This window comes from Dermacentor albipictus, chromosome 4 (assembly GCF_038994185.2).
Source record: "Dermacentor albipictus isolate Rhodes 1998 colony chromosome 4, USDA_Dalb.pri_finalv2, whole genome shotgun sequence".
Lineage (NCBI taxonomy): Eukaryota > Metazoa > Arthropoda > Arachnida > Ixodida > Ixodidae > Dermacentor > Dermacentor albipictus.
The window spans coordinates 74,639,724-74,654,475 of NC_091824.1; the positions used below are offsets into that span (position 1 = coordinate 74,639,724).

At 47.1% G+C, this 14,752-nt stretch overlaps 1 protein-coding gene across 2 annotated transcripts in view; it reads right to left on the reverse strand.

Moving 5' to 3' along the window:
• LOC139059144 (uncharacterized) overlaps positions 1–14,752 on the reverse strand; it is a 114,373-nt gene that overhangs the window by 13,418 nt on the left and 86,203 nt on the right. For both annotated transcript variants that reach the window (XM_070537127.1, XM_070537126.1), the window contains exons 6-10: positions 11,664–13,677; positions 9,357–9,521; positions 7,825–7,895; positions 5,431–5,617; positions 337–445 (exon numbers count right to left, since the gene is read on the reverse strand). In XM_070537127.1, the coding sequence (XP_070393228.1) occupies positions 337–445; positions 5,431–5,617; positions 7,825–7,895; positions 9,357–9,521; positions 11,664–13,677 (2,546 nt within the window). The remainder of the gene's footprint in view (positions 1–336; positions 446–5,430; positions 5,618–7,824; positions 7,896–9,356; positions 9,522–11,663; positions 13,678–14,752) is intronic.

Here is a 14,752-nt window from a genome sequence, read left to right on the forward strand (position 1 = left end):
AAATTTTGCCCACATTTTTCTGTCTTCTTTTTATTTCGAACAATTAGAAAATTCACTTAATTTGGAGATTTTTCGCAATACGGCGGACATTGAATTAATAAGGTTTTACTGCAGATCTACAAGATGAGTGCTAACACTGTCCTGCCCAAGACAATTTCTTTTGCCTCTTCATTGCAACATATTACTGGTCAAACACTGAGATATGCAAAATGACAAAGCAGCTAGCATTACGTGTCTAATTCCTGCTCCCCGATAGGTAACCATTCAGAGTAAGTGTGATTTATCTCGTGAAAACATTTTTTCCAAATATCTGCAATAGCATATGCAAGTACTCACTTTAGTAGACCAAGCAAACAGGCACCAAATTTCTCCCCGTCACCATGAAAAGCAGTGTCAGCCTGCTCGATGTACTCTACCAGCTCTTGGACTTCTTTTCGTCCCTCCTCTGCAAGGAAATAGTGACAGGCATCCATGTAAACATTACACATTGAAGCCAGAATTGGTTATCCCCCACAACAAAGAAAGGACACGGTACTTCTGCAATATTGTGCAAACATGTCTGCGATAGTGTGACACCAACCATTCCACTGGCAATTCATTGACATGAACTGTTGCGTAGCATGGGTCAAGCGATGCATATCACAACACATGGCCAGACAAGGTGCTAACATAATTTTTTATAAGGTATGACTGACATATTTGGCTTGCTCAACTTGAACTGATCAATAAATTCATAATATTCATACTGATTTAAAAAAGTACAGACCAAACCCGCAATAACAAAATCCCATGACAACGAAATTCTCGCGACAACAAAATATTTTCGTCTGCCCGGCGAACGCCCATTGGTTTCAATGCATTTTGCACCTCTCGACAACGTAATGTCGCTGCACTACAATCCCACATCAACGAAATTTGCTGGAACGTAACTCTGCATATTACCTACTCGCGCGAGGCTAAAAGGCTTCAAAATGTGCTCGAATGCAATTACTTTGCACTAAAATTGGGTGAAATACCACCACATTATGCTTGCATGGGTGCCAGCATTTTTGTTTACAAGAACAACCAAGCGCCAGAAGCGATCGTGCTTGCTGGAAACAAATCATGACCACCGTCTTGTCTGTTGATCGCCAATTTGAAGCAGGAAGCATGTTCCTACCGACATGTGACGATGGTTTTTGCACACGTAGTGCAGTGCGTAGTGTGCGTTTCGGTGAGAAAAAATGTAGCAAAAACAAGGAAATCCATGTCCCACCTACGTGGCATTGTTCATGACGCTTGAGATAGTGGTCGCAGCATGGAGCGTCATGCATCGGGCCATGACTGAGCTATGATCCAAGAATACGCATCCCTTGCTTCAAGAATGCCGTTTTTGGTGCCACCAGAGAGGCATCGCATGTGGATTCAGCGCCAGACGTATATTTTCATGAAGGGGCCGCAATCTCGATTGACTGCTTTCGGGTACATGAGATAAGATCGCTTTTGCGAGAATTTGCATAATTCGGCACTGGATGTGTCGGCACCTATGGGCGACAGCATACACTGGAGAAATGATGCTGCATGCATGGAGCCCTGTTGCTCTGCGTCCGGTGCAGAGTTACACAAAACCTTGCAAAAGTGATCATATCTTGGAAAGCAATTGACCGCGAATACTGCTCCACGGCAGGGCTGCCACTGCTGATCGACGCATACGGCGCACTTTGTACTGTTGGCAATGCGGTTCTACACCCTCGAGCAAAGCTTGCCAAAGTAGGCTAACGGAACTTTGACAGCAAAGTTTCGTCCTGCGATGCATTACCTATCAGTGCTGCCTCACTTCGCAACAACAAAATTTTCGCGAAAGTGAATTCTTTCGCGTTTCCCGCCGATTTCGCTATTGCGAGGTTCAACTGTACTGACATTTCCGTTTTGTGACTTTTTCTGAAGTACAGTCGCCGACTGATAATTCGTACTCAATACAGGGACTGCCTAAATGTTCAAATAATTGGGAGTGTGGAATATCAGATTCACAAGAAAAAACAGCTTTTTTCCACAAGTGGGAAAAAACTAATGTGTGCCAGAGTGTGCTAAAAAAGATTTGCCTTTTCAGAAAATACAGAGACAGGTCTACTAATGATTATGGGTTCGGCACAAGTGCAGTGATAGCTATATGGATTAGCATAAAATATGCACCCGAGGCAATTATTGAATCAATCAATCAATCAATTTTATTTACCAGAAGCAATTGCAACTTCAGCATCATCAGCCATCTACTTGGCTGCCTGTGAGGCGAAGTGCATAGTGCCGTTGCAAGTGTACTGCACGCTTTTATTAGGCTATAAAACAAACGTGCCGTCATTCTCTGCTGCCTTTTTGAGCGGGACCACTTCAAGTGCGTGTCACTTGCGCAAACGAAAGCAGCCCGCCATCGCCATGCTGGTACAAGATACGCAGTGCACGTGCACACGGCAAGATGCAGTGCAGGTACGAAGAAAACCGACTGTACGGATGCTGAAGTTTGCTAGCAAACGCACGCGTACGATACAGCAAACACATCACCACAATGACAGCGTCCACTTTGTAGGTGACGCGCTGCACAAAAATAGCACAAAATGATCAGCACCACGTGGCAGCAGGTACTGCACTTCGATAAAGGGGCACCAGTTTTCGCTCAGTAGCAAATTGTTATATAAACGCGCACACGTGCATCGAGAAAAGCTGGACGAGTCCACTCTGCCGCTGTGTTCCCTGCCAAAGCATTAAAAAGCTGCTTGCCTTTGCCACATTGCACGGTGGTGTGAGAGAGGAAGAATTTCTCACCACTGAGGAAGAAAGAAAAAAACTCGTAGTGCGAATTTTAGGTTACATTTACCATGGCAGCATAATTCATTTGGCGGCAGCAGTGCAGCATACATCAAGAGAAGCGAATTTGTACTTGGTGGTTGCATACTTCAGTTTAGTGCGTAGTCATGCTTAGGTTTTATGCATAGTATGCTTAGTTAGGCTTCACTATAATATGTGAATGAACAAATGCTAGAGGCACGAACTCATCGGCCCTACAATTAAGCTTGCCGGGCTTGGCTTGTACTGTGGTTTGGCCGTGGTCGCCGCTGAATCAACTACGCTTCGCTAGCTTTGGTCTTGAGCAGGTGCCGGTAACATACCCGACAGCCATGCTGCAGGGATGCAGGAGACATATTAAAGCCAAAATATAGCTATTTCTGCTTGTTCTTTGTAGGTGGAGTCCGAATTATCAATCGGCACGCTGTAAGGCGTTCGAAATTTCAGTCGTCTTTATAAATTTGAAGTCTAAGGGGCCAGTCGGTGGGGATGACGCAAAGCAGTCTGAGTAATCGAGAATGTCCAAATTGCCAATGTCTGAATAATAGGTCAGTGACTGTAAATGAAAGTCCAAGACCCATAACATCATAAGGAATACCGGCAAGCATCAACAGACTGCAATTAATTTACTATAATACAGTCGACTTCCAGTAATTTGACCCTGAGGGTAACGACGAAATTGGTTGAATCACCTGGTGGGTCAAATTAAACAAGACGCACAAAAAGACGTCAAACCACATCGCCAATTCATTTGGCAGTACTTGCATGATTCTAACAGTCGCTTGAATCAAATGCACGCCTGCTTTCTATGCGTCCAAAGTAGAAAACTAACATAGAAACTACATTAACGTTTTTTAAAAAAGCATAAATTTAACGCACACCCAATTGTTTACCAAGAAACATGGGCTAGGGTCTAACAGGGATCGAACAATGGTGCTCAGCTTCCTTAAGTTAGCTTTGCCGCACCATTTCTAAAGCTAGCTTTGCTGCAATACAGATTTGTTACATGATAAAGCATACAAACGTCGTGAACGCGGTTTGGTTTTCTGCCCGCGTTGCAATCACGCATGTAATTTCAGGCACAATTTCCTTGTGGAAAAAAATAAACGTCGCACATTAGAATCGGGACCATAACTCGACAATGTCAGCTACTGTTATTGCTTGAAAAATCTTCCTCAAGCAGGCCGAAAACCGGTGTTTACAACGTTAGATAATGAGTGTTCATTGTCTGCTAAGCTCCGCTGAGATATGTTACCACTAAAGGGGTCGCTATCCAGAGGAGTGTCGACTAGTGAAGTTCGAATTATCCGATGAACGCCAGTTTTTTTTTAATCAAAACAACGAAAGTCTGGGCTTATATAAATGCACAGGCGCCAGCTGGGACTTTCGGTCAGGTTGAAATTAACCGAACAATTGCATTAACTACAGCCGAATTAACAGAAGTCTATTGCACTTGTTTCTACCAGCCAATTTCGATTTCAGTGCCATAAGGTGTATGCGTTATGACATCATGATACACTGACTTGCTCAGCTACTGGGTTTGTTACGACTACCACATGCAGGTGCAGCCGAAGAAATGTCATCATCATCATCGTCATCAGCCTGGTTACGCCCACTGCAGGGCAAAGGCCTCTCCCATATTTCTCCAACAACCCCGGTCATGTACTAATTGTGGCCATGCCGTCCCTGCAAACTTCTTAATCTCATCCGCCCACCTAACTTTCTGCCGCCCCCTGCTGCGCTTCCCTTCCCTTGGAATCCAGTCCGTAACCCTTAATGACCATCGGTTATCTTCCCTCCTCATTACATGTCCTGCCCATGCCCATTTATTCTTCTTGATTTCAACTAAGATGTCCTTAACTCGCGTTTGTTCCCTCACCCAATCTGCTCTTTTCTTATCCCTTAACGTTACACCTATCATTCTTCTTTCCATAGCTCGTTGCGTCGTCCTCAATTTGAGTAGAACCCTTTTCGTAAGCCTCCAGGTTTCTGCTCCGTAGGTGAGCACTGGTAAGACACAGCTATTATACACTTTTCTCTTGAGGGATAATGGCAACCTGCTGTTCATAATCTGAGAATGCCTGCCAAACGCACCCCAGCCCATTCTTATTCTTCTGATTATTTCCGTCTCATGATCCGGATCCGCAGTCACTACCTGCCCTAAGTAGATGTATTCCCTTATGACTTCCAGTGCCTCGCTGCCTATTGTAAATTGCTGTTCTCTTCCGAGACTGTTAAGCATTACTTTAGTTAAGCATTACTTTAGAAATGTGTGCAGCACTTAATTTTTTTTCATGCGCAACATCCTCATAGCCTTATTGCTAGAGCCCACGCAAATTTTGCTCTGTGTTATGACGTCACAATAATGTCAATGATGTTACTCAGACACCAACTTTCCTGTCACATTAAGATATTTTAAATGAATTTCCCGACTTTCATGCCCACTAGGTGTGTTATTTTTACATGTGAGCAGTGTGTGATAGGTGTTTTAACAACTTCGAAAATGGGTGTCAGCGATTCTTCAAGCATTAAAAGGAAAGCTCGAAGGCTAATCGATGAGCAGCCTAGGGCAAATGTGCAATGCATCACAGTCCAGAGAGATGGACTCACTGGCTTGGCTGAGGGAGTGTGCCAGGTGCCACAGTGAGTTGGGTAGGCGACCAAACACGCCCCGCACGTGGGGCAGTAGTCCATCAGAGAGCAGCTCCCGAAGCGCAGGTACCAGGAACTCAATTGCAAGGCGGCCGCAGGCACTGCCTTCAGACAGGCACGGTTCAGCCCCACCACCCACAGCAGGCTGCAGAGAACACACACAGCGTGAGGACACCATTGTGATACACGGTTGAAAAATGTGCAGGATTTTACATAACTGTCCCAGATTTAATCAACTTGCCCAGGCCTTCAACCTTACCGTGTTTTAGTAGTCCATATTCACGGTCAGCGATACATGAAGGCAAGTGCTATCTCCAAAGCACACACACACTGTCCAATAGACTGCAACTTGACAGAGGTGATGCATTTTTACATGTGTACTTATTTATCCTTCTCTCTGAGACTGCATATCACCTGCTAACAGCTTAAAGTTATTGCTCAGCGCAAGACGTGCCTGCATTATTTGTAACTTACTTGAACATTATTGTTGATCCCATCTGCTGTGTCTGTTGTCACCGAACCTTGTGTAATGTGATTGTATGTGCAATGGGAATTGTGTAGTACAGCATACACCTATCATAGTGTACGTTACTGGAGTCGCAAATATCTGCATTATAAGCTATACTGCACTATAACCAAAACAACATTTTTTCAATGGCTGCAACATGTGCAAAATATGTAGACCAAGAAGCCGCGTGTATCTAAGAATTGAAGCATGCAACTGGGATACTTGCATCCGTGTAAATTTATGAAAGTTCAAAGGTTAATGTCTGAGAACCCGTGGACTTCGCATGAAGCATTTCAGACCCACTCACATATTCGAAATTCCCCATGGCACCGCCATCAACTCCACAAAACTGATGTAGAGTGGCGATTTAAATTTCGGATGCTGTACAGTGGGTAGTTCAATTTCTCAGACTGATCTGTGGCGTCGAAATCAGGGCGATCGAGAACCAAGTTGCCACCATTCGAGTTGCCCGTGCCATCTGTGCCCTCACTTTTGTTGCCAAAGTGGTTTCTGCTCTTTCCAAGTGCCGTACAACCACTGCGCCGGGTTGCGCTGACTAAGCACCAAATCGCAACTTCCATCGGCTACTCACCACAAGGTGCGCTTTGGCCAACAGCAGTGCCAAACAACCTATGCTGTCGCGGGAAGCTTGCCCTGGATACAACGTACCCGTAGGGGATTGGGCTTGCAATCGCACGCACGGGCTGAACTGACAGCAGCGTGTGTGAAGTGGAGTTTGTTTTTTTTTGACAATCAGCCGCAACAATTACTGTGAACGCTTACCAAGTCTGTATGATGCACATACTGGTAGGAACGACGGAAACTCGCATGGGGGCATAAAGCCTAAAAGCTCCGAACTAAATTTGCAGAATGCACCTCAAACTGACGGCAGTCAAGGCCGCACAACGATGTGCATCCCCACACGGTTGCCCCTAAACTGAACAGCCAAAAGTTGCCAAACACCGACAATGCTCATGCGTTCAGTGTGGAGCGCACCACTGATAAGGTCTTCGCCGTACGGGTACGGTTTCGACCCTCCGTTTGAAATTTCGCGCCATAATGACGATGCACACTTACTGGGAGGTGCTGCCACCTCTTAGGTCTTACAAGAAGCGTTTGAAATTTGTGCTACCTTCTTGGGGAGATAAACAGAACTGACTTCAAGCTTCAGCGCGTCGCGCAGACTGCGGCCACACCCCTTTTGCGGTTTCGGTTTCGCCGCGTGATCGCAACGGAGGCGCGCGAAACGTCATTTTTCTCTTTGTCGGCACTCTCTTGCAAATGCTGTGGAAGTTGATTTCTATCTTGATTGGCGCTGCTCTTAGCTTGTTTATAACCGCCGCTCGCGAGGTATTCTCGCTCTCAGCGGCAACGCGCTTTCGCGGTTTCGATTCCGCCGCAACGGAGGCGCGCGAAACGTGATTTTTATCTTTGTCGGCACGTTATCGCAGAGGCGGCGGAAGTTGATTTCTATCTTGATTGGCACGGCTCTTAGCTCGTTTATCACCGCCGCTCATGAGGTATTCTCGCTCTCTGCGGCTGCGCGGAGACTCGTGTTTCAAGGAGTACCACACTCTAAAATACTATTGAACATATTGCAGTTCTGAGCGATGCCGACACCAAAATACTGTTCCCTAATTTTTTTTCCTATTTATTCCCGACTTTATACATCTTGTACATTCAATATCCGTGATAAAATAATTTGACCACCCGGGAAAGTTTTCTTCAAAATAATTCGACCCTCAAAGGGTTAAAGAATCCTGTAGAATTGTGGCCCGTATTCACGATGACAAGCCACAAACCATCAAGACAAAAAAAGAAAGAAATTACGTGATGGCTCTCACCTGGGATTCTTTTTCTGTGTTGTAGCAGTCGAGGACCTGTCTTATAGACCTCACTGTGTTGTCCAAAAGACCTGCAATGCAAGCGGGCCCAAATGCCACAAATGTAGAGAAAGTACACCGACCGTGAAAACAAGCTATGTCAGTTGTTCAACAACATAAAGCCACAAAAAGTGCAAGGACAGAGAAGAGCTGGGCAGGCGCTTGACCTGCAAAAGTACTACTGCTTGTTAGAGGCACTCTTCCAAATTTTTTTAGCTACTTCATTCAGCCTGTTGCACACAAGAGCCCAGGGGTGCGATCGGAGATCGTTGTTCAGTGCATTCGTTCAGTTACCAGTGCGTGCAATTGGCTTACTCTGCGCCGACCTCACCAGCCGCAGGGAACGGCCACGTTTCTGGTGACGTCAAAATGACAACACGCTCCTGTCAATCATCGTGCAACTGAGCAGGTCGTCTGCTAGGTGCCGAACCCACCGGGAGTTGGGAAGTTTGGAGCGACCATATGCTCGTTACGAAACCGGCTTCACATGGCACATCTGGTGGATTAGATTGGATCCAACCGGCAGCTGCGACTGCGGAATGGCACATTCGGATCCAATCCATAGCTTAATTCGAGAAAATTGAGTTTGCTTTGGGAACTTGGGTTGTTGCGCTGGCATTGCTCGAGGAGGAAGGAGAGCAGGTGGGGGTGCGAAACGCGCTTGAAGAAATGGCAGAAAGCGAATTTCGGCGTCACTTTCGTTTCTCAAAACAAATAGTGCGTTCGTTGTACAGCGAAATCGACACCATCATCGGTACCAGCTAGCCACTGGAATGTTGTTGCTGCCTCTTGAAAAGTGCGCCACTGTTCCCGTCGTTTTTTTTTTTTTATTCTCGCTGTGCACGACACTACCTCGGGACAACGCAGAGAAACTAATAGTTATAAGTTGCAGTAGTCACACATGCTATTTGAAAACGTGTTTAAGCTTGAGAAAAAAAATTTTTAGATAACGATTTCATTTGTTGGAAGACGAGAAATATTTCATTTTGTAGTATACTGTCTGCAAGCAGATGACAAATGAGGGAAGTAAACTTCCGGGAGTTCACCGCTTGCCGATTGGCTGCTCTCTCCGCCCTGTTCTCGGAAATTTTACATACTGCCACTTTGTGACATTGCAGCAACCGAACAGAACCCGTATCGAACAAAGATCTCCGATCGCGCCTCAGCTTAGAAGTATGGTGTGCACAGCCTCAGTGAGCTATCCTTCATTCTTCTTTTACTGCAAGAAAGCTGCAGATATGCAAAATAATTTGATATATAATGCAAAGTGTGGAAGTACAGTCAACAGCTCCAAGCTGCTGGCACACATACTATTAGCTTCTTTCGATGAGTTTAAGGAAATGCTTAGTTTTAATCTTATTAACATCTGCTCAATCCACTTATGCTACATGGCATTCACGTCGCATTATCAGTGTTCAAATTTTACAAAGGTACCCTGCATTAATAATGAACGAGTACCACTGCTCAACAAGTTTTCAGCTGCTGCCCCTTACCCTTTTTCTGCTCAACGAGCTCTCGCTGGCTTCTGGACAAGGGTGACATACCCCAGGATGGGGAGAGACCTTTGGGTGACAGAGCAAACTCGTGTGGGGCATGCTGGTCATCCTGGCTACCACCAAACAATAGCGTCATTTTCCTTGACGGCCGTTCCAACGAACCTGCATTGCCAAAGCAAGAGACACCTTAACGTCTTGCAACAGGCGCTCCTGTTCCTAGAAACGTGTGCCCAAGGAAGCACACATTATCATGCAGCATAGGTTACGCTGTGGCAAGAAAACTACATAAAGCTATTGCAGTCCATGTGTTGACGTGACGATTTTCACCATGCAAGAGCCCAACTTACTCTGTCCTACGTCTAACAAAGTAAGATTCTAATGTATCAAACTTCCCTGTATACAGTGCAATGAATACAGAACACAAGGCTAAAACAGCATGTGTTGGCACGTTTTCTCCACTACTGGTATACTGCGTGCATACGATACCCAACCACATGAAAAATGTCAACCACGCGCGTATTTACCTAAGTGTACAAAGGCACCAACGGGGGTGATGGATTAGGCCAAATAGGCTTCGCCACTTCAACTACCTAAGCAAAGAAGCAGATGTGCAGACGTCATGCGCTTAGTACATGGAAGGCGAAGTCACCAACTGGGTGACAGTAGGCGATTATCGAGATGATAATGAGGCCACTTGTGCATTGGCTTTGGTTAATGAGTGTAGCATTGGTGACTGTGAAGTGCTGTGCATGATTAGTGGGATAGAGATCATTATGGTATTCCTGGGCTTCACGAGACTCGGAGGTGGACGCATCTGCATACACGGCTGACATTGTTTCTGGCTCTGTGTCGAGCTAATTATCTTTGCATAGTGCCTAGAGCCCACTTGGCCATATACATACTTCGAGGCATCCAGCACCAGTTCTCGAGATAGTGGAACAACCTCGGAAAATGATTGCCAAAGATGCCGCCCCATGACCCTGGGTTCAGTGAACTACCGTACCAAGTAATCCTGCTACATGGAAAATAAAGGTACCATGCTTGTGCGGCACAATTTGGCGTCCCTTTACTGGGTGTTTTTCTTCTTTTGGGGTAATTCGAAATTATGCTTAACCTGACTTCTTGCCGTATAGTGGACTTCAAATTAACAAGGTTTTACTGTATTTGCCCAGATTCTAACACGTCCCGGAATTGAATATGCACGCCCCATTTTATGGAGTCCAAGTACTAGAATATTATGATGAAAACTGGAGTGCGCAAACAAAAAGGAAATCGACCATGCACCCGCCTTCTTAGCAAGAAACACCTATCGCACCTCCAATTCTGGCAATAAGAAAACAATGAAACTGGGGAACGTTACTTTCACACAATAAAGACTTATTTACTTAATGTCTATCATCATCCCTTCCGAACAGCACTTTATCACTGCCTATGAGGAAACACAAGATGTCGACCTCTGTACGATCCATAGCATGTTTGATATTCCACATTCAACAAACTTTTCCGCAACAATCACAAATCTAATGGCAGCCCACACCTAGACTAACCATTTGACTAGTTTGTCATGCGATATACAATTGGGTATCTGGAATATCAAGAACAAGTCAGGCGACTTGTTGCCGCTAACTTAGCATGTAAACAACTTATTTCAATGTGCTTTCATAATTAGACTGAAATCGGTGCATAGCCGTTGTTATGCTATGTGAAAACTCATTCTGTCGCCGTCCAATGCCTCCACGTTGCGATGGCAATGGCCTTTGACCCTGGCTAGGCTCACTCTGATGGCAGGCTATTGCAAACATGGTTTGGGTTTCATATCGGGTTGCACCACCCAAGCAATTTTCCAACAAATTTACTTGAAAAAGAAAGAATGGGATGTCAAGTGAATACTGTAATAATTCATTGTAATACTACTTTCCTTCAAAATATTCCTGACCAGGTCGAAAACAGGCATTTTCAATGGGAGATAACGTATGTTTAATGCATTCACTGTACACTAATCGCAGCCAAGACGAGTGCTGCCACTACTGGAGTCCCCAATGCGGTCACCATTGGGTTCACGCAGGCGCTTGATGACCAGCCAAGTTTGAATTATCCTCCGAAGACTAATTTCAGGATTGAAATAATGAAACTTTGGTCCCATAGTATCGCATAAGCGCCTGGCCAAGACCTTCTGCTAGGACCAAATTAAATAAAAAATTGAATTACTAGGGGTTGAAATAACCAGAAGTGTACTATACTTGCAATTTCATTTCATGAAAAGACACACACACGAAGAGCTTCGTCACAACATGCAGCACTGACCATAGTTCGTCGTAGGACTCGAGCCACACGTGCACTTGCAGAAGGCTCCTCGCATGGACCTCGTGTCGTTTGTGTGAACATTCAGGTCCTCGCTGAAGCTCACCGCCTTCTTGGCTCGACACGATGAGCAGGTAGCTGCCAGAGGTGCAGAGCGCCTTGCGTTCCGGCCTCCGGCACGCCGCCAAGACCCCTCCGAGTTGGTCCGGGAGAGGGGCAATGAGCTGTCACGCTGCAAGCCTCCACTGCAGGCCAGGTTTGGACAGGGTGGAAGCAAGCCATCCAGGTCAGGGAGGCCCTTTAGGAGCCGCCGATAGTCCTGCAGCGAGTGGCGCCGGTTAGGGAACTCAACTGAGCCGCCCGTGCCCGCAGACATCCTGTCAGCGTCGGCAGCGAGGGTGTCGCACTGGCTCCTTGGCCGGCTGTTGGCCTCATCTGAAAGCTTGCGCAGGATCCCCCGCTGTTGCTGAGAGTCCGGCACAGGATTTGAAGAAGGAGCCGCATGGCGGAAGTGGGACACCATAGCTTTAACTTCAGCGGGCAGCAGCACGCTTAGCGAGTCCCAGTCCTGAATGTGACTCAGGTTGCGCCGGGAGAGGTCCTCGAAGTCGTTGCACGACTTGGGACGCCGCCAGTGCGGTTCGCTGCTGTGGGTTCGCCTGTGCACGGGCGACTCGCTGGGTGGCACTTGTGCAGACCCCACAGCCCCGTCGGCGGCTGCTTCCGACACACCAGGCTGTGGCATTTTGTGCTGCGTGGGACGTAGAACCAGGTCAGGCTTGTCCTCGGCGGCGGCCAGCTCCTTCAGAAAACTAAGATCCGGAAGGGAGTAATTTGGGTAGCAGACATAAATAGATCGCTTTGGCTCCACCTCCTGCTTTGAGCCAGCTTCTTGGGGGCGCAATGTCAAATTGAAGCTTCGCTGTCCTGACATTGCCGACGTATCGTCGACGGTGTACAGCCAGTTTGAGTTCTCTGCCACAGCACCCTCCACGCTGGTCTGAATGCCACGATCCCGAATGTGCACCGGCACTTGCGTGCTCGAGTGCCTCATTCGAGCTATTGCCGTAGGCGGCTGTTTTCTCCTGTTCCCACCTGCACTCAGGAGGAATGTCTGCCGGTGGATCTGGTCCACAGAGTTCTGTCGGCTCACATAGCCACTTGAGAGGAGACTCGAAGAGCGTGCGTTTCGGCCTTCCTCTCCGCTTCCGCTACTGTCTGACACCTTCCTCGTAGAACTGGATCCTGAGCCATCATTGCAGTTGAAACGCTTGGTCTGCGTGCTGCGGCTGGACTGCCGATCATCTGACTCAGCGGCCATGGCATTGCTGTTCTTGTTGCATGTCGTGAAGACATTCTTTATCCTCTCCTTTCCCAGGGGACCGCCGAGCAAAGCACCACCTTTGGCGCAACGCAATGAAGAATTCACATCGTTGTTGCGCCGCTCAATGACGCCCGCATTGTCAGAAGATGTGCCTCCGCCACTGCTCAGCAGGTCGCGGCTATCCTTCATTGTTTCATCTCCACTGGACTCAAACGGTTCCTCTTCCTCGTGGATCGGGCTCCTTGCATTGGCAGGCTTCATGCGTGCCTGTGCCGCTTCCACAAGGCTATCCTCGAAGCACTGGGACGTCTCCTCCTCACTCTCGGACGTGGCCATCCTCAGCCGTTCATTGTCGTTGGCAGCCGTAGGTTCCACATTGTTGTTGTTGGCCTCCCTGCCCACGAGGTTTGTGCTGGCCCGCAGCACTTTCCGCACCAGCGGCTCCACCGGCTTTGGCGGCGGCGGCGGGTCTTCACTGCTGTCGCTTTTGGAATCCATAGATCCGCTGGAGTCCTCGCTGGATGACTGCAGTTGGTAGGCAGTGGCACCATCTCGGGGCGTGCTCACAGAGTCCGAGTTCTCGGAATGGCTGCTGGAGAGAGAACCTCCACTGCCAGCTTTGCTTCGCATGAAGAGGCGCAGCAGGGACACGGACCGGGCGTCAGGTGGATCAACTGCACCATGCGTTGACGCCTGTCAAGAAAGAAGAAAAAGCCACCCATTTTAATGTTCATGGCACACCAAACAAAACATCCCTGGACTCTCGACAAATGAAGTGAGAACACTGCTTGAATACCTATCATTCGCAGCCCCTCAAACCAAATTACTTTTTCATTCCATTCCACAAGCCTAAAATAGAAATAAAGCCTGCAGACAAGAGTGACAACAGCACCATACTTGGCAGTATGGCAGACATACTTGGCAGACATACTGCGACTTGGCAGACAAGACTACAAGACAAGACAAGACATACTTGGCAGACAAGACTGCGAAAGCTACTGAAGTAGTGCAATTGTGGAAGTCTCACTTGGCATGTTTCCCAGTGAAGCTGCTCCAGAGAATAGCTACGTCCTATATAGCAGCTAAATCTTTTGTACATAAGGTTACGTTGAGTCAAGTAATATTTGTGCATCTACATGCTTCCACTATGCAACAAGTTATGGTTTGGTCTGAGCACAAATGGTGCGCGCTATGGCCTCTGGTCACAGAAACGTGCCACTCAGGTCATTTGGCAGTGAATAGGTTCAGATCTGACGCCCTACATGTAGTACCGTATTTACTCGAATCTAACATGCACTCGTTTTCCGACAAAACGGGTCCAAAAATTGGACACGCGTTACAATCGAGTACGACCCTAAATCCACGTTACCATATTGCCATCGGCATTCAAAAAATGGCCACCTTATACGGGTTTCTAGCCTAGCTGCCATAGCTTTCTCCGTGTGCATACCTCCATATTGTACGTGTAACCAGGCGCTGGTGTAACCTAGACTACTGCCTGTCTTCCCGTTTATTCAATCAGCATGGAAGCGCTGACCGCAAAGATACGCAGAGTCCACTATGATGCCGCATTTAAAAGGAAAGTTATCATGTACGTGGAGACAGATGGAAATCGGGCTGCATCATGGCGTTCGGAGTTCCCGAAACTTGCGTGTGGGACTGGTGCAAACAGAAGGAGAATATTTTCACCAGCAAAGCAACAAGGAATGGTTTCAGTGGACCGAAGCAGGGCCGCTTCGGCGAAATAGAAGAGCTGCTCGCGAAATGC